We start from the raw sequence: 25,759 nt of genomic DNA, 5'->3' as shown, positions 1-25,759 counted from the left end.
CTGGCCCCACTGACAGGAGTATTCCCACTTGCTATGTGCTAAACACTAGCCTGTATATCCCAGAATGGCGTTTGTCTTGCTCACCATACTGACACTGTTGATTTGTGCTGACCATGTTATCCACCATATTCCCCAGATATTTTCTAAATAATTTTCTACTGAGCCAGCTGTTGCTGGCTGCTGGGCAGCTGATTGTTTCTGCACATATTGAAGTTCATCCAGCTGTTCTCAGAATTTTCCAATTTATCAAGAGCATTTTCAGTTCCAATCCTGTCTCTAAGAATATCTGCATCCCCTCTCCATTTCATGTCATCTGCAAATTTAACAAGCATACTGTGTATTCCATCATCCACAGTATAAACAAAAATTCTTGGAAAATTAGATACAGATTCAGGATGAATCTCTGTATAATACTGCTTGGTACCTCTTCCATTTAGACAGGGAACCTTTATAACTACTCTTTGAATATAGTTTTACAGAGTTTTCTTTTGTTTTTATTTTGGACCCATGCTAGCCTACCTCCATCTAGATGATTTTCTTTTTTTGTTTTTGTTTTGCTTGCTCATAAGAATGCAAGACAATGCCAAAAGCCTAAGTAAAGTCAAAATATGCAACAGCTACTGCTTCTCCCCTGCACTAACAGTCTTAAACCATCATACTGGCTGTAATTCAGCTCCTTGTTTTTCATCTTGGTGCTTAGAACAAGTTTACTTTTTTCCAGGTTGTTTTTCCTTTTGGAAGTTGAAAGTAAAGTTGCTGAGCTTTTACTCGTCTCCTTTCTCCCTTCCCCGCTTCTTCCAAACACAGACCCTGTACTTGCGCTATTCCCATCGTTGGTGGCTCACCAGACCCCAGCTGTCCTCGAAAGTAACTGCTAACGTGTCTGAGACTGTTTCAGGCAGTTTTTCACATATGCTAGACAGATGTTCATCAGGTTCAGCCAAATTAGCAACACATCACCCTAAGCTGTCTAATCTGCTCATTCAGGCTATTAGGTTTTTTTACATTTATTTACCCTTCTCTCGCTGATGTTACCTGTACCAGCCTCCTGCTCACCTTTTCAGTGATGAGTGAAGGAAAAAGCTCACTTTGGCATTTTTGGCCTCCTCTGCCTGCTTCCCTATTGAGCGGGGTGGCCATGTTTCTTAGCTTTTACTATTAATGTTAATGCATTCAACTCATAGTCTCGTGTACTGTTTGAAATGAAGAGGCAGTGCTTCCATGTGTTTCTGTGGAGGGACTCCTTCTTCACTTCATGACTGTTTCTTCACGAAGAAACATGTCCTGCTGTTTCAGAACTGCTGGACATAGGTTGTCACTGTAACGGCACTGTTGGCTCTCTGGGTCAGAGCCTCCCCTTGCTACAAGCCCTCCGTATTCACTATCAGGCAGGGTCAGCTTGCCAGAAAAAGCACTAGTGTGCTGCTAATACAGTAGACATGCATGCTCGCTTTGCTGGGGAGGCAGGAGGGGCTAAGAGGAACCTGTTTTAGCCACATTAGGTTGTCACCATCTTGAAGAGCTGAAGCAAGCTGTACTAGGGAGACAAAAATGACATCCACTTGGAAATATTAGCTCATTGAAGCTGGCCTTGCCTGTTACTAGCATTGAGAGCAAATGCCACCTGGGCATCCTGGCACACACTGACAATGCAAATGTACTCTTGCCTTTCTCATTAGCTTTCTCATGGGCTGCCATTGGGTTTGGAGAGTGGGATGTTGAGGTCAGGCTGTGCCCTGACCTTCTAGCATGGCCGCCTGCAGGCTCGAGTGTCTTTCATATGTTGTGTGGGTGTCTGCCAGGGTGTGCAGCTGTTTTAAGGTCTTGTCCAGCTCCCTGAGGTACGGAGAGCTGGCCTAAGCACCAACCTGCCCCTTGATGGCTGCCTGGTCCTTTGTCTCAGTGCAGCATTGAAAAGAGTTGCATTGTTTTCCTCCAAATTCCTGTCCCTTTGGAGACAGCTCACAAACCTTGTCTTCCTAATTCTGCTTCTGTGGTCTTCATTACCTCACCTCGCAGGGAAACAAGGTCCTGCAGGACCAGAGTATCTATGTACATAAACCTAAATACTTCTAAATACACCAGAGTGCAACAGTGACTCATTTATTAGGTCACTCTGAGCCAGAGTACAATAATAACATGAGTTACAAAAAAGTTTTCATTTTTTGATGGTGATCTCACCCCCTACTCGCCCCCCCCCCCAAAAAAAATAATTAATCAATGTCTCACCTTCCAGGAAAAAATAGGAAAATCAGCCTACCATTTTTCTCAAGTGTTAGGATCATCCTCGTAACGTCCTGATGTTACCTGAGTTTACTGCATTATTTAATGCTGGGTGGGTAAATGGATGACAAAATCATTACTACCACAATTATCAGCTAGTTATCAGCTGCAATGTTTGTGGGCCTTCTGAGTCATGAGGGTGACACAGAATGCACTATGCCATCTTCATCCCAAAGGAGCTATGGTCTAAGGCTGAGACATATTAATGGTAGGTATGGGCATCATTTCTTGGTAAATATGCTCCAGGGATGTCATTGTCAGTGTTGTTCTGGTGATGTCAGATCCATGCTAATCCAGTGTGTCGATCCAAGCACCATGACAGTTTGGCAGAAAATGCTACTCTCATCCCATCAGAAAATTTTTTCCTTTTTTTTTTTTCTTTTTCCTTTCAAATAAGTAAACTTGATTTTGAACTAAAAGTACTTTTAATTTACAGTCACTCAAAACTGGCTCAATGCTTGAAAATGGGAACACGAGTAAAAGCTGTGTATGGTTCTGTCATTCATGTTCAGGACAGAGGAACTCAAACACCTTTTGCACACTTGCAGCAAGGAGGGCCAGGAACATCCAGGGCTGCATTAGAAAGAGCATTGTCAGCAGGTCAAGGGAGGTCATCCTTCCCCTCTGCTCAGCACTGGTGAGACAATTCTGGAGTATTGGGTCCAGTTCTGGACTCCCAAGTACAAGAGAGACATGGACATACTGGAGTGAGTCCAGTGAAGGGCCATGAAAATGGTTAAGATCTTGGGGCATCTGATGTATGAGGACAGGCTGAGAGAGCTGGAGCTATTCAGCCCAGAACAGAAGAGAAGACCCCCTGAGTCTTCTCTTCAATGTGCTATCAATGTGTATTAATACCTGATAGGAGGAGCAAAGAGGATGGACCCAGGCTCTTCTCAGTGGTGTCCAGTGACAGGGCAGGAGGCAATGGGCACAAACGAAAACGCAGGAAATTCAATTTAAACATGAGAAACAACTTTTTTCATGGTGAGGGTGGTCAAATGTCAGAACAGGTTGCCCACAGAGGTTGTGGAGGCTCCATCCTTGGAGATAATTAAAACCCAACTAGACGTGGCCCTTAGCAACCTTCTGTAGCTGACCCTGCTCTGAGAAGGGGGGTTGCACTAGATAATCTCCAGAGGTGCCTTTTGATGTCAACCATTCTGTGACTCTGTGTAACTATAAAAGGAGCAAAGCATCGTTACTGAGATGACTGGAAGAATGGTGAGCCTACCTTACAAAAATATGTTTATACATCAACAACATACACTAGGCTTGGGAGAAAGGAAGAAGGCTGAGAGGAGCCATGATTTCGCTCTATAAATGACATAAAAGAATAGATGACAAGGGAAGAACTATTGAAAGTAAAGAACTGGCACGAGATTAGCAGGTGACAAAGAATAATCTGACAATGAACAAAGTTAGTCTTAAAATTAGGAAGACTAAATTTGCAAAGCAACACACCAATAAGAATACTGCAAGTTTCTAAAAGGGATTATTTGACATACAGTGGAAAGGGACCAGCCTTAAGCCTAGTGTTAATAAATGAATGGGCAGAAAAGGCTGTTGTCTCAAGCAGCAGAACTCATGGCGAGACCTGGGGGAAAAAAGTCAGAGACTCTGTTACCAAGAAGTGCAGGCAGAGGCTGAGCTTCGCAGGAACCCACGGGTGTCTCTAGGTCACCTTATTGTATACTGCTGTGGATAAGAAGGAAGGTAGCATATTTTTGTAGTCCGTGTTTGTGTAAAATACTCTGTTCTAGAAGTGGAAGAGTTTTGTTCTGTGTTGAAAGTTTTTTGTCATTTAAAGTTTTCCCTTTTTTAAGCGTATTTTGTCTTTCCTCTTTCTTTTGAGTGTGTGCTACAACAATCTGTTTCATTATGGAGAGAAATTGTCGAGTGAGGAGCCTGGCTCATCTCTTAGGTAGTGTGGAAATGGCCTACAGAACAGATGTTAAACTTTACACCTCCGGACACTTAAATCATAACAAGATTTATAAGCCTTCAGAGAAAATAAAACAAGGACTATGGTACTCTGCCAGGAAACAAACTAGTTTCATGACAGAAGGAAATCAATTCCCAGCTGACAATGAGAGAGCAAGGAAGATGAAAAGATTTTTCAGGTAACTTCTGTTCCAGCATCCCTCTGCTTCCAGCCCAGGCTGAATCTTCCTGCCCTAACAACAGACGTCCACAGTCACCTGTGACTGGTGTTGGTGCCTCAGCAGATTTTTCTACTCCACTGGAAATGTTAAAGTTGAAAGCACTTAAAAAGAAAGTAGAGGAGGGACCTGACAGACTTTGTATGCGTCTCAAAAGAGATGAGTTAGATGTGTCAGAGATTATGGTGTTGAAAAACAAACCACAGCCGACACTGTGTTGTGGAGCTTGCCAACGAGGAATACCAGTTCGTACCTTCATACTTAGCTGGTGTAACTAAAACTGAACAGTTTAACAAATTCCTACATTTCCAGGAGTTCATAGCAAAGCATGAACTGTTACAGAATGATTTCACAGGGAGCAAAGTACCAGAGCAGCATGAAAGAAAGCTAGCTAAGGTAAGAAAAAGAGTCCCCAAGTTGATGGAAAGCTAAATTTTGCATTATCTTTCTGGGCGGATTGGTTACGTTTGTTCCAGGAAAATGGAATGGGTTTAAGCAAAATCACCTCTCTCTTCTTGTCAGAGAGATGATCCCATGTGTTTGATTAGTTGCGCACTCGTAAGACGCATCTACTATGTGCTCCAAAACCCTGAGCCCAAAGCTGTACACCACTGTTTACCCTTCCTGCCATTGTCATGTGCAAATATTGTGTTAAGTACACAGCAAGCTAGTGATCTGTATGGGAAAAATCACGGTTGATCAGCAGCTCTGTAGGAATGGTATATTCAGCATCTTGTCCAGCAGCACATTTCAGATGATTTGTAAAAGAAGCTACCTTCTCTATGTGTGCTGTAGACTATCTCTTTATGCACAGACAGTTGCTGTAGTCTGGCTGGCCTCTCGTGATGGGTGGAATGGCGAGTGAATTTGATGAGTCAAGCACATAAACCTTGCAGAAGTTGCTTGTGTTGCTTGAGTCCCTGCCCTGGGGGAAGCATTAACAGTCTCGTCAGCACTCAGAGCCAAATGCAGGAGTGAGAGTAAGATTCTGGATTCATAGAAATTAGGGATGGAACTTAATGAAAGCAGTTGGGGGTAGGTAAACTAGGAAATGGCTAGGCTAGTGTGGGCTGGAGAAGAACTGCCATTTCATGTAGATGAGAGTAATTTGGCACTTTGTCCCTCACTGTGGTACTTATGGCCATGTTTTCATCCTTTGTAAGATGCCAGCTGATTTATCAAGGACATTTTACAGAGAATTAAGCAGTGGTATTTGCAGGACTGGGGGAGAGATGACTGCTGACAGAGAAAATAGAGGTCAGGCTTGACTGAAACAGCCATCCCGATAGTAGTGCTAAGTATACCAGAAACTGGCAAAGAAATGACCAAGCAAATAAGCAGAGGTCTTTCTTGTATACCTCCAACAAACTACCAAAGCTTTTCAAGAAAAGTTATGCAAAATGAGGGAAGCGAGGCGACAAATTCATTCAATCTACTTCTGGGTGTAACTCTTGGAGAAGCAGCATAATCCATGCTCCACTGGATTCTAGGAGGTATCATTTGCCATGCAGTTAACCACCTTGCCAAAAAAGTTGGCTACTTCCCACTTTGGTAAATGTCCCCAGCAACCTTTCTCCTATGACTCTGGGCTGAGAGGCCAGAGTAAAAGGAAGAAGGGGTGGGGGAAAACAGAAGAGGCAAAGTGCTGTATTATAGCAGGATAACAGCTTGACCTTGTAATTTTTAAAGCAGTTTTTCCCAGAAAACATTTTCCCCAGAAACAATCTGAATCGGCACAATTTTGGTGAGATAGTGTAACTCTGGTAAAGTTTAGCAGAAAGCTGTACTAACTAGCAGTGATGGTAATCTTTGCCCTTTGATTAAATGGTCAAAATTTCTATCAGCCTTGGTTTGAAACAAGGATATTCACAAAGTGAAAAACTGCCATGGTCTATTATCTGCCTAAGAGGCTTGTTGTGAAAAAGTTAATCTTAGGAACAGAACACTTTGAAGTGAGGCCAGCAGCACTCTAGAGAAAAAGTTCCCATGTCAGACGAAGTAGCACAGGTTGCCTAAGAGACCCTTCCTTTCTCTCTTCTAGGTTTATTACTCAGAGCTGGTACATATAACCATGAGATCATAAGTGTAAGATTTTAACTGTTGTATTCCTTAGCTAGGGTTTCTCAGGTTATTTATATATTAATTACGTCTCTCTGAGCTAACAGTTGCTTTAAGGGATGCAACATGTTCCAAGGGCTGCTTCTTCCAAACCTGGAGATGATCTGTTGAAGTCAGTAGAGATAGACAGACTAACTTATAATTATGGAAGGATTGGCTGTAAAGATGTAAGCAAGATATTCAACACTAAGTTGAGGTGTAATGTAGTAATTGTCTTCTGCCACACAAATCTGTGTCGTCTTTGTTTTCTACTAGTCTTTTCAATGATTAGTACATCCTGTCTTGTTGAATGTGAGCTTTCTTCTTACTGATTGAAATACAGAATTCATGCTATGACCGAGACTTGATCTGGATTCTCATGATATTTCGTACTGCATACTGTCAGGAGAAATGGCATGAACTTGAATAAAGTAATACATTCTGACAGTAACTATTTTAGAATACCTTCTGCACATGTGGGTATGTAGCTGTTCATTCTGATGATTGCACAGGAGCTCCAGAAAATCTGTGGCTGTGATCCCCTCCATTTCAAGCAACTACAGGTTGTTGAGGAAGTATTTGAAAATATATGCAACAGCTCTCTGATATTTGGTGATATTCTGACAGAAATTAAGGTAAGAAATATTCCTAAGCTTTAGCACAACATAAGCTAAATGTACCTTAACTATTGTTTTAAATGCATTATTTCCCAGGGCCCTTTGCCAATTTTTTTCTCAGTGCATCTGAGACATTTAACCCTTTTTAGCTACAGTGAGGAAAGTGATTCTCCTGGGGATTTATATTCTTCAGGAGACTTTTCTCTGCCTCCTTGCTCACATGTTAAGATCAAACATACCTAACAAACTTCATGGGCTCATAGCATCATTTGTTTTTTTTTATTTAATCACCTGTGTTCTCAAAGGCGATGGCTGGTTTCTTCCTCATTTTTGCTCCTTCTCCCACTGTACACAGGTAAGCAAACAAGAGCAGAGAATAGAAGTGTTAAGAGATAGGCCTCTATAGAAAGTTGGTTTCCAGTCTGCTCAGTGATTTGAGCTGACACCATTTCCATCCATAAGCATCATCGTGTTAATGGAGAAAGGAGAAATCACAAGGAATTGCACACCTCTGCAAATCATCTGCAGATGCAAAGGCCACAAGACTGGAGGAAATAGCACTGGGGAGAAAGGTGAATTGGAAATTGCTTATATTCAGTGGTTCAGGAGCAGGCTAAGTTTTCAGTCACTGCTTTCATTCATTCAAATTAGGGCTGTGACTGTGTGTGTTTGTTAAGTGTTTCCCTCATTTTTTTTTTTTATGGCTGACCAGCAAACTAAACTGCATGGCTCTAAAACCCATGTGATTTTGTCTTTAGGGCATTCCCAGTTCTGCTTCTGGCCCTACTGGTGAGACAACAAGCCCTTGCATGTGCCCCAGTATTCCTACTGTGACTTTATGCCTTTTAATTAACCATATAGCAGCAAGCCATGACTTTTGCTTCCTGCAGTGTCCCCTAGGTTACGAGACAGCAGCATCACATGCAATACTTACATTTGCGCTTGCTCAAATGTCTCTGTATGGTCAGGAGAGAAGAGCAGACAGCGTTTGGGAAAGACATATGAGTTCTTTCCCAGGTTTCCCCTAATGTGCTGTGTGAGTTACACAAACAGACACCAAACATCTGGCTACCACTTAGGCACTTTGATAAAAGCATTACTAAAAAAACCCCACAAACCAAAACCCCAGCCTTCACTAACTTTTTTTCTGAAACTCTAGCCCTATTTCTAAAATCATTAAAATGTTTGGCGGAAAAACAAAAATCAGTCTGTAACCTACTGGTGAATTATTTTTCCACCTCTCACTTTGACAGTTACACGTGAGGAGTGATAATTCTTATCTGACTTATGAGGCAGTTTCCTATTCTTTTTTTCCTTTTGATTTTTCACTATGCTGAAGGATGACACTTGAAAACCTTTATTTGAGGACCAAATCTGTTTGTTTATTCTCTTGGGCACTTAGGACAGTGATTTGCATGTGGAACACAACTAAAACGTTATAGGCAAAAAATGAAGTTGCACTCTGATTCTGTACACTGTGATGTGGTGCTAGTGATGGTAGAAAATCTACATTGACTGTCCCAGTAATAACTGAGAGGAGAAAAAGTCATTCCTCCATATTTGTTGACAAAATAATTACTCACTAAAATCCAGCATTTGTAGGCAAGAGAAGGGAAGAGGGGGCAGGCATTACAAGCAAGAAATCCTTGAGGAAGAGGAGCTAGTTGGGTAAGTGAACTGTGCTGAGAATGACATTTGCATAGTCAAAATCCAAATGATCACCTCTGGGTTTTGAACAAACCCATGTGTGGTAGCAGAAGTAAACCTTCTGTCACAGCACAAAAGGTATGATTTTCCTGGAGCCAAACTGAAACAAGAATCTGTAATCTCTGGACAGTGTTAAACAATTTTGATGGTTGTTTTTCCTCTCAATTTATTTAGTGAGTATGAGCTGTACATGATGTTTCTGGACTCTCTGCCTATAACACAGTACAAGGTAGTATTTGCTTGTCAATATTAGCTCCTTTCCTTGGTGATGTTACAGATAAATTAAGTATTTGAAGTCAGGTATTGGCACTTCCTGAACTTATCATTGGCATAGGAAATCTAGTGCTCGTCCTTTGCTTCATTGCTTACAACAGTTTCTGTAGGAGCAACTCACAGTAGAGAAATCTGAGACAGCAACGGCTACAGAAAGAGCAGAGCATTGGCTGAAGAGTCTGTGCTGGATTTCCAAAGTATCAAACCTATTGTCCTTCTGTCTCCTCTTTGGTAGGGCCACATCAGGCTTTGTGCCAGCTTTACTGCAGAAGTGCTGCTGTACAGAGGGTGACATAGGCCTCAGGCTGCCAGGAGTAGTGCCACACACCCCTTCCACCGGCCTCTCCCACCAGTGACATCTTACTTCTGGCAAAAGGAAGAGGCACCAGGAAAGGTGTGCTCCACTATGGAAGTAGAAGGGGAGCACAGAGGAGATGTCAAGCCCTGAGGGCCGAGCCATCCCTGACTGGCCCTGCCCAGCCCCCCTGGAGCCTCTTCCTACCCTGCCCATGGCACAAGACCCCATTTCAACCCAGCCTGGACCTGTCAGTCCTTGCCCCTTTCTCTATCTGACCCTTTTGTATTCTTCCCCTTTTTACCTTCCCTACTCCAAAACTAGCCCCTTCCGCTCCTGACAGCTTTTTAAGCCAGTGTTCTCCATCGACCCAGAGCCAATCCTTTGGATTTGCTCTGAGGATTTCACCCTAGTTATCCACTTTCTTTAGCATTGAGCCTGGGAGCTCCTGTGTGGTATTGACAATCTGTTGAAATGAAAATGAAAGGTAATGATGAATGTGGCACTGTTGACAGCATAAGTGCTTTGTCTAGGGTGTGTGTTACTACACACCGCTCAATGGTAAAACACCTGAAAGGATTGTCCAAAAGCAAGGGGTTTGCATGAGTCTGAGTCTTCATATTTACTGGCTGTGACACACAGAGGGAATCATCCATATTCTTTTTTATCTGTAACAAACCTTTAATCTATTTACAAATGGAAAGAACTTTGAGTGACTAAAACCTGCCATAGGGTATTTTTTGTTCATGTCTGGCCATATTAGCTCTTAGTCTCACAAGCAGCTCATTCAGAAGTTTTCATCAGAACTGAATTTTACTGAAAATGTAATTTTAAAAATGGTGCCAGAACCTGTAGCAAAGGAAATAAATATTCAATTACATGACTTCACATTTTACTCTTTTTCATGCATTCTCATAGGCTCTGAAGGCTCAGGTCAAAGGGATGGAGACAAAGCCTTCAAAGGCTCCAAAAATACAGGCACTCAGGAAAGATGTACAAGTTCTCATGAAGAAAGCCAGTACTGCTCTGGAAAGAAACAAAGAGTAAGTGTTGCAAATGCTGTCAACCCCTCTAGCAGCAACTGGGTAGATGGGATAAAGCAGAAACAAGTAAATAGAGTTCTTGAAGTTTTTAAAATGTCAGGTCTTGGAGGCAAGGCCAAAGGATCAGACCCTGTGGATGGCCTGTTCTAGGCAAAAATCTTTCTCCTTTCTTAATATCTTGTTTTTGATTTCTGCCCCCCCGCCCCATCTTTTGTACCAATCACACTGGGAGACATGGTTTAGCTCTGAGAAGGACAAAGGCTTTCTTTTGCCATTCCCAAGTGACCCCCACCAAAAAGCTTATGTCATCACAGAGAAGTCTCCTGACCACACAGACTGCAGCCTGCATTGTTAAATTTCAGACTGTGTCGCTTTTACTGGGACGTTGGCTTTGTTCCCCATTATGGAGACAACAAAGCCTGTGCTTTCAATTGCTTGTGTCCTGACCTCTAAGACAGGACTTGATTTGGCTTCCTTATTTTGATTAGCTTATTCTCAGACTTTCTGAGGCTCCTTGTCTTCTTTGGACTGACCCAGTGTTTCCATGCCTCTGTTGCGTGCTCCCGATATTTTATATCACAGCTTCCAGATCTCCTTACTGTTGCTCCAAGCTCTGATCTGACTTGCTACCCTCAGTGTTTGACCATATGGTTGTTTTACTCTAGAGCTCTAACCTTTAGGCTTGAAAGCTGTCCTAGCAGGAGATTTTACCTACCAACTTTCCTGTTCTTGCCACCTCCACTGTCTGAACCTGAAGAATTAAGAAGTCACTCTTTCACTAAGCTGCTGGTTCCCCTTCTTACCCATCCTTTTTTCTTATAAATGTTACTCTAACTAGACTAGATGACTTAAGAGGTCTTTTATGTCTTTGCAATTGTAGTTTCCAGTGTATTTTGCGTGTACACATTACAATATTTACACTGTGCTTTTGAAACGTAGTTTGGATGATTCTGCAGTTAAGATACTGGAATGTGAAAGAGACTCATGTTCACTAGTTCTGCTAGTGTAAACAAAGATAATTAACAGTGGCCCAGTACTCTACACGTCTATACTTGTCTACAGACAGAGAATTCATAATGTGTTACCATGGGATAAAGTCAAACTGGCATGAATTTAAGATGGATCGGGAGCATAGTGTGGAATATTTATAGAGCACGCATATGCAAATTTTATCTAGGCTACAGAGATTGATTTTTGTGCAAGCTTTTATATATTTTAGATAATGTGTTACCATGGGATAAAGTCAAACTGGCATGAATTTAAGATGGATCGGGAGCATAGTGTGGAATATTTATAGAGCACGCATATGCAAATTTTATCTAGGCTACAGAGATTGATTTTTGTGCAAGCTTTTATAAATATTTTAGAGGTAAAGGGGAAAAAATATGACATTTTGTCTTCTGCCAAAGGGCTGAAAGGGAATAATCATAAACATCCTAGAATGATCTAAAGGATCATCTTGAGCGATTTGACAGCTAAAAGTATAAAAAATCAATACCCTATAAGACTGTTCAGTTCTGGATACCAATCTGTTTCCAGAGAAGTCTAGGAACTTGCGCTATCCTAATTACAACTTTCTAGCTTTGCATGAAAACTAACAATGAAAATCTGAGTTATTTGCATACATTAGTTGCTACTGGGAGCCTAAGACTGAATTTTTCCTCTTGCCATGGACCATGTGTAGTCCCTTCTTTGTATAGGGAAACCATCCTTGAAGGGTGGGCAGAGGAAAAGATTTTCGTACAAGACTGATGTATTTTTTAAAAGAACATTGGTTAGTAGATGTTAGAATATCTGGTAGGATTTTTGAGATCTGATGAGGAGAGGGGAAATAAGACTACTGAAGTATATGCAAAGAACTAAGCCATCCACTTATGTTATTGTGATATCTATGTGTGTAAGTAATGTGTAATAGCTTCAGTATTTTCATTCAGTGAACAAGAAGTTTCCCCTCTTACAAAAAGAAGTTGCAGTTTTAATGAAGTAGAGGGTGATTGTTTGAATCCTGTTAGCTCTTCACAGAGAGTCAATTCTTCTCTCCTTTGTATCACCCAGCATTCAGACCTGGGGTCACTTTGCTGTAATTCAGTGAGCTTGAATTTGCTCTATGCCCTGTTAGAGCAACATTTGGCCTCTGGACATGTGTAATAATCATCATTATATGTAACAACTATTTACTCACATCTAACTTTGTATATGATCTTGAAAAGATATTTGTGAAACTGTTGTTCTCTTTTGTTCTATTCTAGACCGAAGACTGAATTAGAAATGGTGCCACAGATGAGCCAGTGCAGGACAGTGCTGAGTCAAGCAGAAAAGAAATGTGGCACAAATTATGGTAATAAGGTCTTCTAAAGGGTCGGAAGGAAAACCAACCAAAAATTACCTCAGCTGTTGAGATTTTTCCTCTTAGTATGAATAAAATATGCTGACATCTAATGAAATCAAGCGCATAACATCTTTCTTATATTTCTTTCACTCCTGGCCTTATCTGAAACCAGTAGATGTCAGTGGGAGACTTTCTAATGCTGAAGAAGCCTAGGAAACTGCCAAATCGTCTCTGAGTCTGTGACTGATTCTGTCACTGTCAGAGTCACAGCACTCTGGTGTGTTAAAGATGTCTCAGGGGATGGTACATGAAACCCTTCGGCTGGCAGAAATGTGATAACTGGATTTCATGCTTATCATGAGTAGGTTAAGCCCTGAGTCACGTGCTTTCATGTGCCCTTCCTAAGCTTCTTTTCAGCATTCACTGTATCAGTCCTGGATGCTCTAGTTATCCACACAATAGTCCAGTGCCTCTTGGATGCTTGCTGGGTACTTTGGTTCAGTAACAGCAATGAGGTTTACAGTCTATTTATGTACTGCTCAAGAAGGGAGTGTCTTTGGATAAGGCCTTTGATCAGTGGGATCTGGATCAGAACCTTTGAGTAAGATAAAATACATAAATCTGGAAGGTTGTGGAAGAGCAGAAAGAAAAGCTGACTGATGATGAACTGGGAAATCCCGTGAAATGCTATCAGGGTAGAGTATAGTATAACTAGTCTGACTGTAATATACCTGCATTTTATGCCTTTATTGAAAACCTGTACTCAAAGCACAGTTTTCTTCCAGAGCATGAGAACACACCAGTTAGCAAATTATAATGTGGTAAATAAGGAAATAGCTGTTTAAGTGGTGATATAAAATGCCTTCTGCATTTCCTCGTTGAGGAAAGAGGAAGATCTAAATCTGCTTTCTGTGCAGTGTCTCGGTGTCCTAGTGTCCTGCACCAGGCTGTGGGTAGTTGTTAGCTTCACCATGGGCAGCTATCACTGGCCTCTAACTCACTTTTACAAACACACCTTCAATAGGAACAACATTTGAACAATCAAACCAGCTTTTGCTTTTTTTTTTTTCCCCCTTGGCAATTAAACTGTCCCAAATTTCTCCCTAGTGTAACTGTCTTCCCGTCTATGAATGTATGCCTGAATGCAGCTGCCCTGATAATGTTTGTTTCTACAGCACGGTACAGGTTTTGAATTCGAGAGCTTTGCAGCCAACCACTAAAAAACCCATAAAATCAGTCATTGGCTCTGGGTCTCCCGCAGGACTAATGAATAAAACAACCAGAAGTCTCCAGGCCAAGGCATATCTGAGGAATGGTTTTGCATAAAATGAGCTAAAAGACATTTAAACAATGGGTAAATGTTTCTCCCCTTCTCCTCCCTACCAGGTACTAATTTAAAAATGCTTACTCAGTTAACCTCAAACTTTCCCTCCCTACCTTCCTCAATTACACATTGAGGAATCCAAACCATCCAAGTCAGAAAGATGTAAATGTTGCTGTTCTTCTTTTGTGTTACAGCTGTATTTAGAAGCCCAAGCCAAGAAATTTGGGCCAAATGTGCTAATGTGTGCTGGCACTATAGGGAACAAGGCTCTGCAAATATTATTTGTTGGGGATTTTTTTGTTTTTTTTTTTTTGTAAGGTGGGGTGCTAAGCAATTAAAAAAGTGTTCAATCCAAGTTAACTGGAAATGAGAACTTTACAGTTTTCCCAGAGGAAAAAATGGAGAGCTGATTATTTTTTAAAATTGAATAAAATGTTTTCTTAATCTTTTCTAAAAAAGAAGGCATTATTTCCTTCTCTCCAGGTAGCATTTCTGCAAGGTCCTTCCAGGACCAGTAGCTATCCTGATCCACAGAGTGGGGATATGCTCTTTATCATTTTAAGTGACTCACACGGAAGGACAGGGTTTTTGAGAAGCTAGTGGCCATTAGCCCCTGGGACGGGGAGCAGCAGGAAGCACAGTCAGGCAATTTCCCCACATGAGGCAGTGCATAACTCAAGCTGGGCTCACACTCTCTTCCTCCAGCCTGCCTCGCTTTTCATCAAAGCTGTTGGCTCTCACTGGACCTATTGACTACACACTGATACTGCACTGTAGACCAGAGGGAGGCAGAGGGCGGTTGGCTGCCCATGACAAGCTGCTTGGAGAGTAGGAATTTTAGGTGTCCTGGGATCACAACAGGCAGTTTTTAATCGTTGAAACGTTGTCATTACCCAACACAGTGACCTAGTCCTGAATCTGACAGCGTGGCACAAAGTCGTTATGTTGCAAATGTGGCTAATGAACTACTGTGGGCTCCGAAATCTCCTCCCAGCTCCAGGGCAGCCCCTGAGTCATCAGGATTTTCTTGACCTGCTCACTGCACCAGTCAGACAAGCCAGGCTGCACCATTAGGAGCTCTCACACAGCAGAGACAGACCAGTTCATCCTCATCCTGTTCTCACTCCCTTCACTGGTGTCTTCCTCCTTCCTACCTTCCCCTCTCTGCCTGCTCTGCAACCGCAGAGCCTCAGAGGTGTAACCCTGCACCCTGGCATCTTTTCTGGTTGCTCCGCTTTCCATAGCTTCCCTTGTGGACAAATACCGAGGTGAACCAAGGTGTGGGAGACAGATAAAACAGCATGACCTTGAGCTGCACTGTCACCAGGGAAGAAAGTAGTTTATTTGTATTAGTCCAGACCCTTGGAGTGAGGGGCACTATTAGTCTGTGCATGTAGCTCCCCTCATTCCCTAGATGAGGAGCTGGCAAGGCCCCATAATACAGCTCTGGCTGCAGCAGCACGGACACTGACAGGCTGCAGATGAGCTCACTGACAAGCTGTGAAAAGCTGAAAAAGTCTTTGACTCAAATAAGACCCTAGCTGGGCAGGAGTGTGAGCTGGCCATGTAGGATCTTGTAGGATCACGTTACTGACTTGTTTTAGTGAGGTGAGTGAGCGAGATGGCAGTGAAGTTGCCCTGTAAAATTCTGAAGTGCATTTTCTGGACTCTCCTAAGGGAGTACAGCATATTTATTCTGCTCCTTGCATGCTGTCATCTGTTCTCCGTGCCGGGATGCAGTGATTTCCTCTTGGTTGTGTTCCTCTTGTATCTAGAGCCTGACCGTATTTTTGCATTAAGTGCTAAAGGGCCTTGGTTGGGGTGACTGGGAAAGGTGAGTGGCATAGCTCGTGTGCCAATATTCAGACTGGTGGAAATGAAGTGGGGGTACGGTGGGTGTGTGTACCAGCTGAACTGGGGGCAATGTTGTGGGTAGTCCTGGTGTGTATGGCCTGGCTTGGTTAACTCAAGCTGGTCCTTGGGTATGCCTACTGAAAGCACTATGGATGCCAATTAGCTTTCCACTTCCAGCTCTGTCCTTAAATTGTACATGTATTTTTATACTTCCAGAAACATGCAGCAGACATGAGACAAAGAGGATAGCACAAAAACCGCTTTCTGTTTCTGAACAGCTTGAATCTATGAGGTGTAAAGTTCTCGATAAAGGGGAGGAAATGAACATACTAGAGCCTGAGAAGAAAGAAACAATGGTTCATGCTGGGACAGTGGATATCATGGAAAACACTCTTAAAGAAATAGAGGCAAGAAATCATTAATTCTAAACATGTCCTAGCAAGGTTTCTCGAGAAGTACTGGTGTCCAGATACTACCATGATGGACCCTTTAGCACTGAGATTGACACTCAGCGGTCTTTATTTTCTCCTCTGAGAACATATGTGCCTAGTCTGGGCACTTCGATGACCACCACAGTGTCCAGCCTCTGACCCTGTAATAGGAGGCTTGTAGGTTGATCATCGCTGTGTCAGATGATGGTCTACAGACATAGGGGTTATTTCTGCATTCATTTTATGAGTTTGGGGATTTGTAATCAAATGTACATTAAACAGCTACAGCTTCATTATTTTTAGCCTGTTGAATTTCTTGGCCTGGAGAATGGGATGGTTCTGGGTGGGATTTTCAAGTATCCCAAGTTGGCATCATCTACCCTTGAAATGAATACTGAAATGCCTAGTAACCTCAAAGGGGGAGAGATAGGACAGGCCTGATTCCCTTTGAAATCCCATTTCTAGATGCTTAAATAACTGAATATTACTGCAGATTATTCACTGGGGTATATAAATGACCATAGCTGTGAACACATTTGAGACACAGACAGGAAGGCCAGGTTTAAGTCTAGATTGAAAATGAGATCGATGATGGATTGTTGATATCAAGTAATTGATTTTTTATAAAATTACAAATATTAACATGAATACTTCTTTACAGAATAATGTTATTACCTTTGGGTTTTTTGTAATTAGCTAGGCTAATTTTGTAATTATTGGTTGAGCTCTCATTGCCATTGGTGTTGTACAAAGCAAACAGTGAGAGACAGGCTTGTATTGAATATTGTGCAATCCAAGGTACAGAACCTACAGAGATTTGTTTATGTGCTAAAATTTGCATACTGAGAGTGGCCTGTGTGAGGACCACTTAAACTATAAAAGTTAGATGCTTGCAAATTTCTGCAGGATTAGTGCATTCAGCATTTAAAAACAGTATTCCTTTTCTACTGGCAGTTGTGCAGTTAGAAATAGCACATGATCTCAATAAAAGCACTTTTAACCTGTCCTTGTCACTGGGTACGCCGGTAAGTGTTCCAGCTGTGTGAAGTGAGGAGGTAATTTCATGCAGCTAAATAGATGCTAAAAGTACAGTCAGCATGAATAGGGAATAATGTGTCACTCTTAATGGTGGGCAAACAGCAGTTCTTTATGTAGAGCTTATGTTTGGCTAAGCATCTAAAAGGTCAAACATTTCTCCAAACTTTCTGTCCCCTGAAGCAGAGTTATACCTGTTGACAGGACATCAAATTAATTAATTAATAGTACTGAGAATAAAACAGAGCTGCCAGAAAGTCACAGGAAAGCTGAAAAAAACCTGTGAAAAACACGTAACATAAAAATTGCCCAAAGTCTGTATTTCTCTCTTCAGCAGTTCAGGTATAGGTACAGCCATTGTGTTCTTGTACTATGCTTGACTGCCTTTAAATTGAATGATATATTTAAAATCATTGTTTTTCCTGCCAAATTTTTCAACCAACCCTTTGCACTGCTACCTAAGAGTACAAGACAGAAGTCTGTCACTTGTTTCTAAAGCAATTAGCAGGCCTCCAGCATCAGAAAGCTTTGGGGGAGGAGGTGAACTCATGGTTAAATTAACAAACTTACCTGTTAACAAGATATTAAACCAATGAATTGCAGCAATGGGTCATGACAACTTCCTTTTTTTTTGCTGGCAAACAGGAGATCTTAGGCTCCATGTGCCTTCTGAAATGTTCCTGCGTACGCTCTGTAAGATATGCTCCCACAGCATGATAACAAATGAGTATATGAAATCTGGTCCTCTGAAAAAATAGCCACTCTGAGAAGTTCCTCTCTTTGCTTTTTTAAAACAAATATGAATATTCAGAAGATCTTTAAATATAAATTGCTGGTTTCTAGAGTGGGTTTTTTTTGGGGCTGGGCTGTGTCTGTACTGTAATGAAAAAGGACAGTCAGCAGATGGCAATGTTGTATAGTTGTTCTAGCAGGAGACCGCCACATCAGCAAGGGACGTAAACCTCTGATATTCCCTAAGTAGCCATGAGGGAAAATGGAGTGGCCCCTCCGGGCCATTGGAGAGTTGGCCCTCCAAGCATACTTTGGCTGAATGAATGCTTGTGTAGGCTTACTGAGTTTTTATTACTATTTGTAACAGCAATTCAACATTTAAAACCCCTCATTTGAAAGGGCAAGCCCATTATCATTTAAGAAGAGCAATCTAATTAAACTAGTGCATTTCCATATTCTTTTAAAAACATGATTTCATAATGCTACATAAGTACAACGTGTTCTTTCCCACACAGATTACATTTTTAAAAAGATAAGTGGGTCTGATGCATTTGCTTTTGCTGGAATGTTGTGTGACAATTTAACTGATCTGTTATTGCCTTTTCAGGCTGAAACTAGGAAAATCAACTCATCAAACACGTTTCTCCAAGGCCAAATAAAAGTTATTTCCTTTGAACCCACTGTGGTTCAGGCATAATGCAAACTAGTTTATACATGAGTTTTCTTCACTAGGTCTAATCCCAAATCACTGGAAAGCTGCTCTTTGGCTTCAGCAAGTTCCAGATTAGGCCTGCTGTGCTTTGCCAGCTAGAAAGTTGAAAGGTACTGGATATATTTCCACCTCTTTTTTTTTTTTTTTAAACTACCGTGGAGTGCTATTAGAGTACTTTGATCTAAATATGTAAATCAAAGCTGCAAAAGCTCCCTGCTTCCAACTGTACTGAAGGCACTGGAAGGAGGTAAAAGAGCCTGTTGTAGGTAACTCCAACATATAAAATCCATGGAATAGCTCAGCAAGAAGAACTTGGAAACACTTCTGTAAAATATAGGGACTAACAGATGTCTTGAGAGAAGAAAAGTGAGTAATAGTTTGAATAAAACAATCTTTGGTTCAGATGATATTCTGCTGCACACTCTGAAGTATGAAGCTCTGTGTTAGCAGCTGAAAGAGCAGGCATCATTTCAGATGTTAGTGAAATGTGAAGTACGAAGCTCTTTGCATCCGAGCAGAGTCTAGCAGCTCGATCTAAAAGCCAGAAATGGACATGTATGCTGAAAGACAAAATCAAGTCATTTGTATCAAAGTAATTGATTTAGCAAAAGCAATGCTATGAATACCCTTCTTGTTTACATGGTAAGACCTGGTTTTACTGTCTGTTGGGTTTCCCTCAGGGTACAAGAACTGGCAAGAAGTGAGGCTCTATGTCAGACTCAAAGACATGTGTAACTTGAGATGTAGTGTTAAATTAAAACTCCTGTCACACAGGAACTACTTACTATAATTTATGTCAAGGTTAATGGAGTAAAAAGTATTGGAGTATTTTAAATGCTGATCAGACATGTATCACTGCAGATTTTTTCTTATGTACTGAAGTATATTTCAATGTTTCTCAATATTTATGTCTTTTTTACAGGAAGTTGAAGGAAATATCACAGAAATTTTAGATAAATTGAGAATCACTCAGGAAAATCAAAGGTGAGTCTGAAATGTTCAAATATCTATGTCAGTGGGGTTACACAGAAAGTATTAGAGTGATGGAAATGCTGGTCGTAACAACTTGCTAGGTCAAAGTAAGACAGATTAATTATTAATAGCAGCAGTGTTCAAGTGCTGGTTGTAGAGCACACACAGTAGCAGCTGGGAGTCATAATCAGATATTATAGGTTTGACTTCAATATGGCCCAGAGTGTTAAATAAGAAAAATTAACAATGGGAATTATGCATAGTGTTTGATTAACAACTCTGATTGCTTCAGTTGTTTATTTAGGAACAGAATGGACACATTATGGTACTTGTTGAAGCCTTGTAAGTTTTCTGACAGTGTCCTGCTGATGGTTTTTTCACACTTGACGTGGAGGAATTCAATCCCTTGTCTGTTCTGACATCGCTCACTAGTGCCGGTTTTGGTAACTTCTTTGTGAAGTAGAATTTTTTTTATGTTGGGAACTGGCTTGAGATTCCTAGACTTGTTTCACATAAAAAACTTTTTTTTTTTTTTTGGAAAGGGGTAGATTATGGGGTCATCTCAAGCATCTGAGATAACATGTTTTAGGAAGTTAAAGCATGCAGCTTTGGTTATTGATGCTGCCTGTCAGAAGTAAATACTGAATATATTTGTTGCTGTGGTGCTTTCAGTATTTAGGTTTAGCGCAAGACTGTTTTTTCTTGCTATGTTTTTAATGTTCCAAAGCCTTGGATGAGGACCCATCCAAGCTGAAACAGCATGGAAGAGAGGCTGTCTCTACTTATTGATCCACTGTTAATGCCATGAAATGCATATATGCAGAAAGGCATAGGTTTCAACATATGTGGCAGAGCTTCAGGTTGGTTGCGAGTTTGTAGTGCCGCTCACAGGTTTGCTTTTCATACCTGCAATACAGTTTTACAAAAACTAAGCAAATGTCAGCCATAACTAAGGCTCCATATGAGTTGAAAAAAATATATAAAATAGCTGAAAAGTCTAGTTTATTGTCAGAACAGAAGGTAGCTTTTCACTCATGTGCCTTGCTATTGTCCTCAGGCATTTTTGCACCTACAATTTATCGGTATAAGAAATCACTGCATCTAGGCAAATCAGGTAGTGGCAGGCTGCAATCAGTTTAATTCCTGTTTGCTGCATGCCTAATTTGTTAGTTTATATCTGCACGTGTAATGCAAATGATTTAATCTATCAGCTGGAGGTGGACATCGCAGGTTAGTAAAAGGCCTGAGCAGCACACAGAAAGGCCCACTGACCTTAGTGTGTTTTGGGTCCGCCTTTTAGATTTTCAGACATTAGGCAGACATTATGGAGTTGTCTCCTGTTGTTATAACACAACACTCTCTAAGAGAACGGTTTCTCAAATTTAGATGGCAGGTGGTGTTTTGTGCCATAGGGCCCAGAACAGTCGCTGCAGGTTCCTGTTGTGTCTGTCTGGGAGCTATACACTTTCAGGCACAGTTATAAGATTGTTGGTAAAAATCCAAAATGATACTTACAGACTCCAAAGAACAAGATCCATTAATATAGAAAAGAATGATTTCATTTTCATCTTATTGCCAACATTTGGTGTTAAAGGGGGTATGTTTTATTTGCTGACACAGGCATAAATTTTTACTTTAAATTGTATTAGGAAAGTAAGAAAATCTTTTTTTTCAAAGAAGACTTGAGTATTAGCAAAAAAGAACCTTGAACTCAGATCTTATGAGATATAAAGATTTTCAATTAACTTTTAGCTTAAAATAGAAAAATGATGAATTCTAGGAGTCTATGGAATCTCAAGGTTAAGCTTCAGTTAATTTACTGTTTATGGCTCTTTGATGAAGTTGAGAATTGCCAACGTCAGATTTCACAAGGTGGTATGTACAGTTACATTAGACTTTTCTTGTTAGAGGGTGGCAGTGCAAATAGCTCTCAATTCAGGAGCTGCTACCTAATGATCTAAGACCACTAATATATGATAATTTCATGAACATGGAGAGTAACCTGCTTTATGGTATGAAGTTACTGTATATCATGTTGTTAAAATTTCCTGGATGGATGCATTCATTAAGCTTAATGAGGGGGAGGGGAGGAATTAGAAGAGAACAACAGTAAAGCGAAGCATGAAATCTAAATAAACAGTCTCCCCACAAACAGCATGGAGAGCACTTACTAGACAATGGCATATATCTGGCCTCCTGCTTAAATTTGCAAGACTTGCTTTGCCAGAGCCAAGTGCTAACAGATCTAGAAATTTATGGGCAATTATGAAATTATATGCAAAATTACATGAAAGTGTGTTGGTTACTGATAGTTACGTTCCCTTCAGGAACTGAACATAAGTCAGGGTAGCTGAGGTGGTAAGGATGACATAAAGGACCTGTAGGAATAGGAGAGTCGTTTGATCCTTCCCTTCAAAAAGATATTTATAGCTCATGGTCTAAGAACATGCACAACAGGAAAGGTGCAAACAGGATGATAAAACATGATCACACTTGCATCTGCTTAGAAATTACAGAACTGTGCATGAACCTACTGTCTGGTATTTCTTTGATTTTGAAATGAGAGTTGTATGACCTGCAGGTCAGGTATGGAACTTAATAGATAAAAGTCAATGTCATTTGACAGACCAAACTTGGAAGAAAACGAAGTACAGTTCTGTCTGAGAGGATAATAGGATGTATTTTGTGAAAAGTTAAAATTTGGGAACATTATTAACGTGGAATAATTGGTCAGCCAAAAGGCTATTAGAAATAAAACATCAAGGTAATTAGTAGTAGATATAGTTGAATACAAGGTTAATTAGTCTCATTCGTATGATGTTAATTATTAAAAGTAATCAGCCCTGGGATACTTACAGAAGCGCTCTCACTAAATGTTTTAAAAAATGTAACAGAAAGACTCTTACATTTTGCTTCCAGCAGAGCTTATGTATAAACCTTTTAAAGATGCACACTGTCTTGGGATATTTGCATAACAAGATGCTTTATAAAGTGAATGTCCAAAATTCTGCCCCTCCCCCCCCAATGTTATGAACCACATTTCTAGAGCTGAGATTATTCTCTTTCTCCAGGACAGATCAGGGAGACTGAAACATTAACAGTAGCATGAGATTTCTGAATCAAAGCCTATCTTGAGGCATAATTAAAGGAGGACGTCTGATTGTCTGAAGTCAAAACTGTATCATCCTTTGCCCTTAATGCACATAAGATAACTTAGATGACATTTAATTAGAGGCAAAGCATGGATTAATACTTATTTAATATCTACAATAGAAGCTTCCCTCAGGTGCTAAGAGATTGTCCAGAGAATTGGGGCAAATATTTAGCCTGCGTCTGCAGGTAAATAAAAAATTTGCAGCAAACAATTTACTTAGCCAAGTTTCTACTGTTTCTGCAGCAAAAATGTGATTTCTTCAGGCTTAGCAGCTATCTGATGGAAAACGTCTTAATTTTAATGCTGATTTGAGAAATTAAAAATATTCAAAATACAAAAGTTTTAACACTATTTTTTAGCTGTAAATAGATGGATTAAGTCATATGGTTTTATTTGCGTACCTGGTTAGATGATTGAATCTACAGCTCTGGTGGAAGTAGTGAAATTCTTTTTGGACTTAGCTTTCTGTTCTCATTTGTATTGGTCAACTGTCTCTCTCAGGACTTTGTAGAAGGTGGCTAGAAAACAGCTACAAAATGTGATGAAATACATTCTTTTGAATGTGAGTAAATATTTATGAGGAAAAAAAAGCAAACCCTGTATTTATTGTCAGGTCTTAACAGCTCTATTTGATCCCTACCTAAGTCACTGCAGGAAAGGAAAGCAACAGGAAAGCAAGATATGCTGTGGAAGCAATGATGTCCACACTCAGCATTATGAAACCTATGGACCAGTGCCATGGATATAAAACATCTTTACTTTCAGTGCATAATACCAGATCTAGAAAAGGTGTCTCTCTTGGTCTCTGTTCCTTAGAAAGTTGTAGAGGGGAACAGCATATCTTTATGTTCTAGAGCTGTTGCATCCAGTTGAGAAGAACAGGCAGGTGGATGGTATCTTTCTGCCTAGATCCATTCCAACAAATTTCAGTCATCTAACAAGATGCTAGGGAAGATGAATTATCCTCTGGAGATGAATCTTTCCCTAAAAGCAACCTCAAATGCCTGAAGTTAGATGAGTTGGTCTTAGTTCCTTTTGTATGGCTCATAATGGGAAGACTCCCCAGTGCTGCCTGTGTTTGCATTGGGGTGTTGGCTGTCACTGACTTAGATCTCAGTTTCTGCTCAGTGATTGTGTTGGTTGTATGCTATACGTTTTTTAGGAAGGTGTGGAAGCTAATAGAGGGAGTCTTGTTACCTGAAAATGAAGAATGAGTTTCTGAGAATCCGGAAGAAAATAAGGGCGATGAAGTAAAGGAAGATAAATACTCACCACTTCAAATGTACTCTTAACATCTTGAAGTTGTGCAAATGGAATCCAGGCTTGAAAAACTACTGTTGGACCTTAGAATCAAGTATTATAATGCAATTTCAAAATCAGAAATGTGATTTCATTTTTGCATACATTATTGTGGGTAGCTCTACTGTCTGCATAAAGATATTTTCATATAACATTTTTAGAAAATGTCTAGTGCTAGTAATATTTATATTAAATAGCTGTGTTGTTCTATACAGTTTTCAGTAGACACTGCTTGGCTTCTTTCCTTATGGGAAAGTCATGGCTTCTTTCCTTATGGGAGCACCAGCAGGTATTAATTAAACTCTCAGGACAGAACTCACAAGTGGAAGTTATTTAAATAAATCAAAGGTGCATCTTCTAAATAAGATACGTATACTGGTCTTGAATCAGGCCTTGAATTATGGTAGTACATACTGGCATATGAACATTGCTTACGTGAGTCTTTTCACAATCCCCAAATTTTGGCTTTCATTTTATGAAATCTGACTGGCTGCAGAATTTTTTTGAAAACATGAGTCGGGTTCAGATCAAGTAGAAGCATATGCCTGATTTTGCAGAAAGCCTGAAAAAACAGATCAAAGAAAAGAACTAGTCCTTTCAACTGGAAAGGGTGTTGTTGTGAATACCCATAATTAAACTTTTGCTATGAGGATTGTTTCTGTTTATCTTTATGAAAGAATGTGAAGAAAAAGTAGGAAGGAGACAGATTATACCACCTGCATAGATGTAGCCATGCTAAAGGAACATCTTATTTTGGCCCATGCAGGATCACCTGGTGACAATGGAATCTTTTTTTTCAACTTAATAAGTAATCAAATGGAAAGGGGATGTGGGAACATTCACATTTCACAGCAAGCAAGACAAACCTAGAGATGTCAATGTGTCAAATGGATGTATTTGTATCCATTGAAGGGCCATTCAATCCAAGAGACTCATAGACTGTACAAAATGGAAAGGGGATGTGGGAACATTCACATTTCACAGCAAGCAAGACAAACCTAGAGATGTCAATGTGTCAAATGGATGTATTTGTATCCATTGAAGGGCCATTCAATCCAAGAGACTCATAGACTGTACATCCCAGTTTAACCAAGTGTCCTGGTTTTGGCTGGGATAGAGTTAATTTTCTTCCTAGTAGCTGGTATAGTGCTGTGTTTTGGATTTAGCGTGCAAATAATGTTGATAACATACCGATGTTTTAGTTGTTGCTAAGTAGTGCTTACACTCAGTCAAGGACTTTTCAGCTTCTCGTGCTCTACCGACTGGGAGGGCTGGAGATGCACAAGAAGCTGGGAGGGGGCACAGCCAGGACAGCTGACCCGAACTGGCCAAGGGGATATTCCATACCATGTGACAACATGCTCACTATGTAAACTAGGGGAAAGCTGGCCTGGGGGGCCGCTGCTCGGGGACTGGCTGGGCATCGGTCAGCAGGTGGTG

At 40.6% G+C, this 25,759-nt stretch overlaps 1 protein-coding gene across 1 annotated transcript in view; it reads left to right on the top strand.

Annotated features, from left to right (window-relative positions):
• Nucleotides 1-24,234, top strand: part of CUNH6orf118 (chromosome unknown C6orf118 homolog) — a 28,681-nt gene extending 4,447 nt beyond the window's left edge. The window contains 13 exon segments of the mRNA XM_019471851.1: nt 722-867; nt 4,139-4,392; nt 4,394-4,647; nt 4,649-4,841; nt 7,055-7,177; nt 7,465-7,514; nt 9,041-9,095; nt 10,353-10,477; nt 12,727-12,815; nt 16,201-16,391; nt 18,790-18,843; nt 19,817-19,878; nt 24,183-24,234. Of these exon segments, the coding sequence (XP_019327396.1) occupies nt 722-867; nt 4,139-4,392; nt 4,394-4,647; nt 4,649-4,841; nt 7,055-7,177; nt 7,465-7,514; nt 9,041-9,095; nt 10,353-10,477; nt 12,727-12,815; nt 16,201-16,391; nt 18,790-18,843; nt 19,817-19,878; nt 24,183-24,234 (1,648 nt within the window).
• Nucleotides 24,235-25,759: the final 1,525 nt, after the last annotated feature.

This window comes from Aptenodytes forsteri, unplaced genomic scaffold (genome assembly GCF_000699145.1).
Source record: "Aptenodytes forsteri isolate BGI_AS27 unplaced genomic scaffold, ASM69914v1 Scaffold210, whole genome shotgun sequence".
Taxonomy (NCBI): Eukaryota; Metazoa; Chordata; class Aves; order Sphenisciformes; family Spheniscidae; genus Aptenodytes; species Aptenodytes forsteri.
The sequence above is the reverse complement of the archived record's forward strand: the minus strand, read 5'-3'. Positions and strand labels throughout refer to the sequence as shown.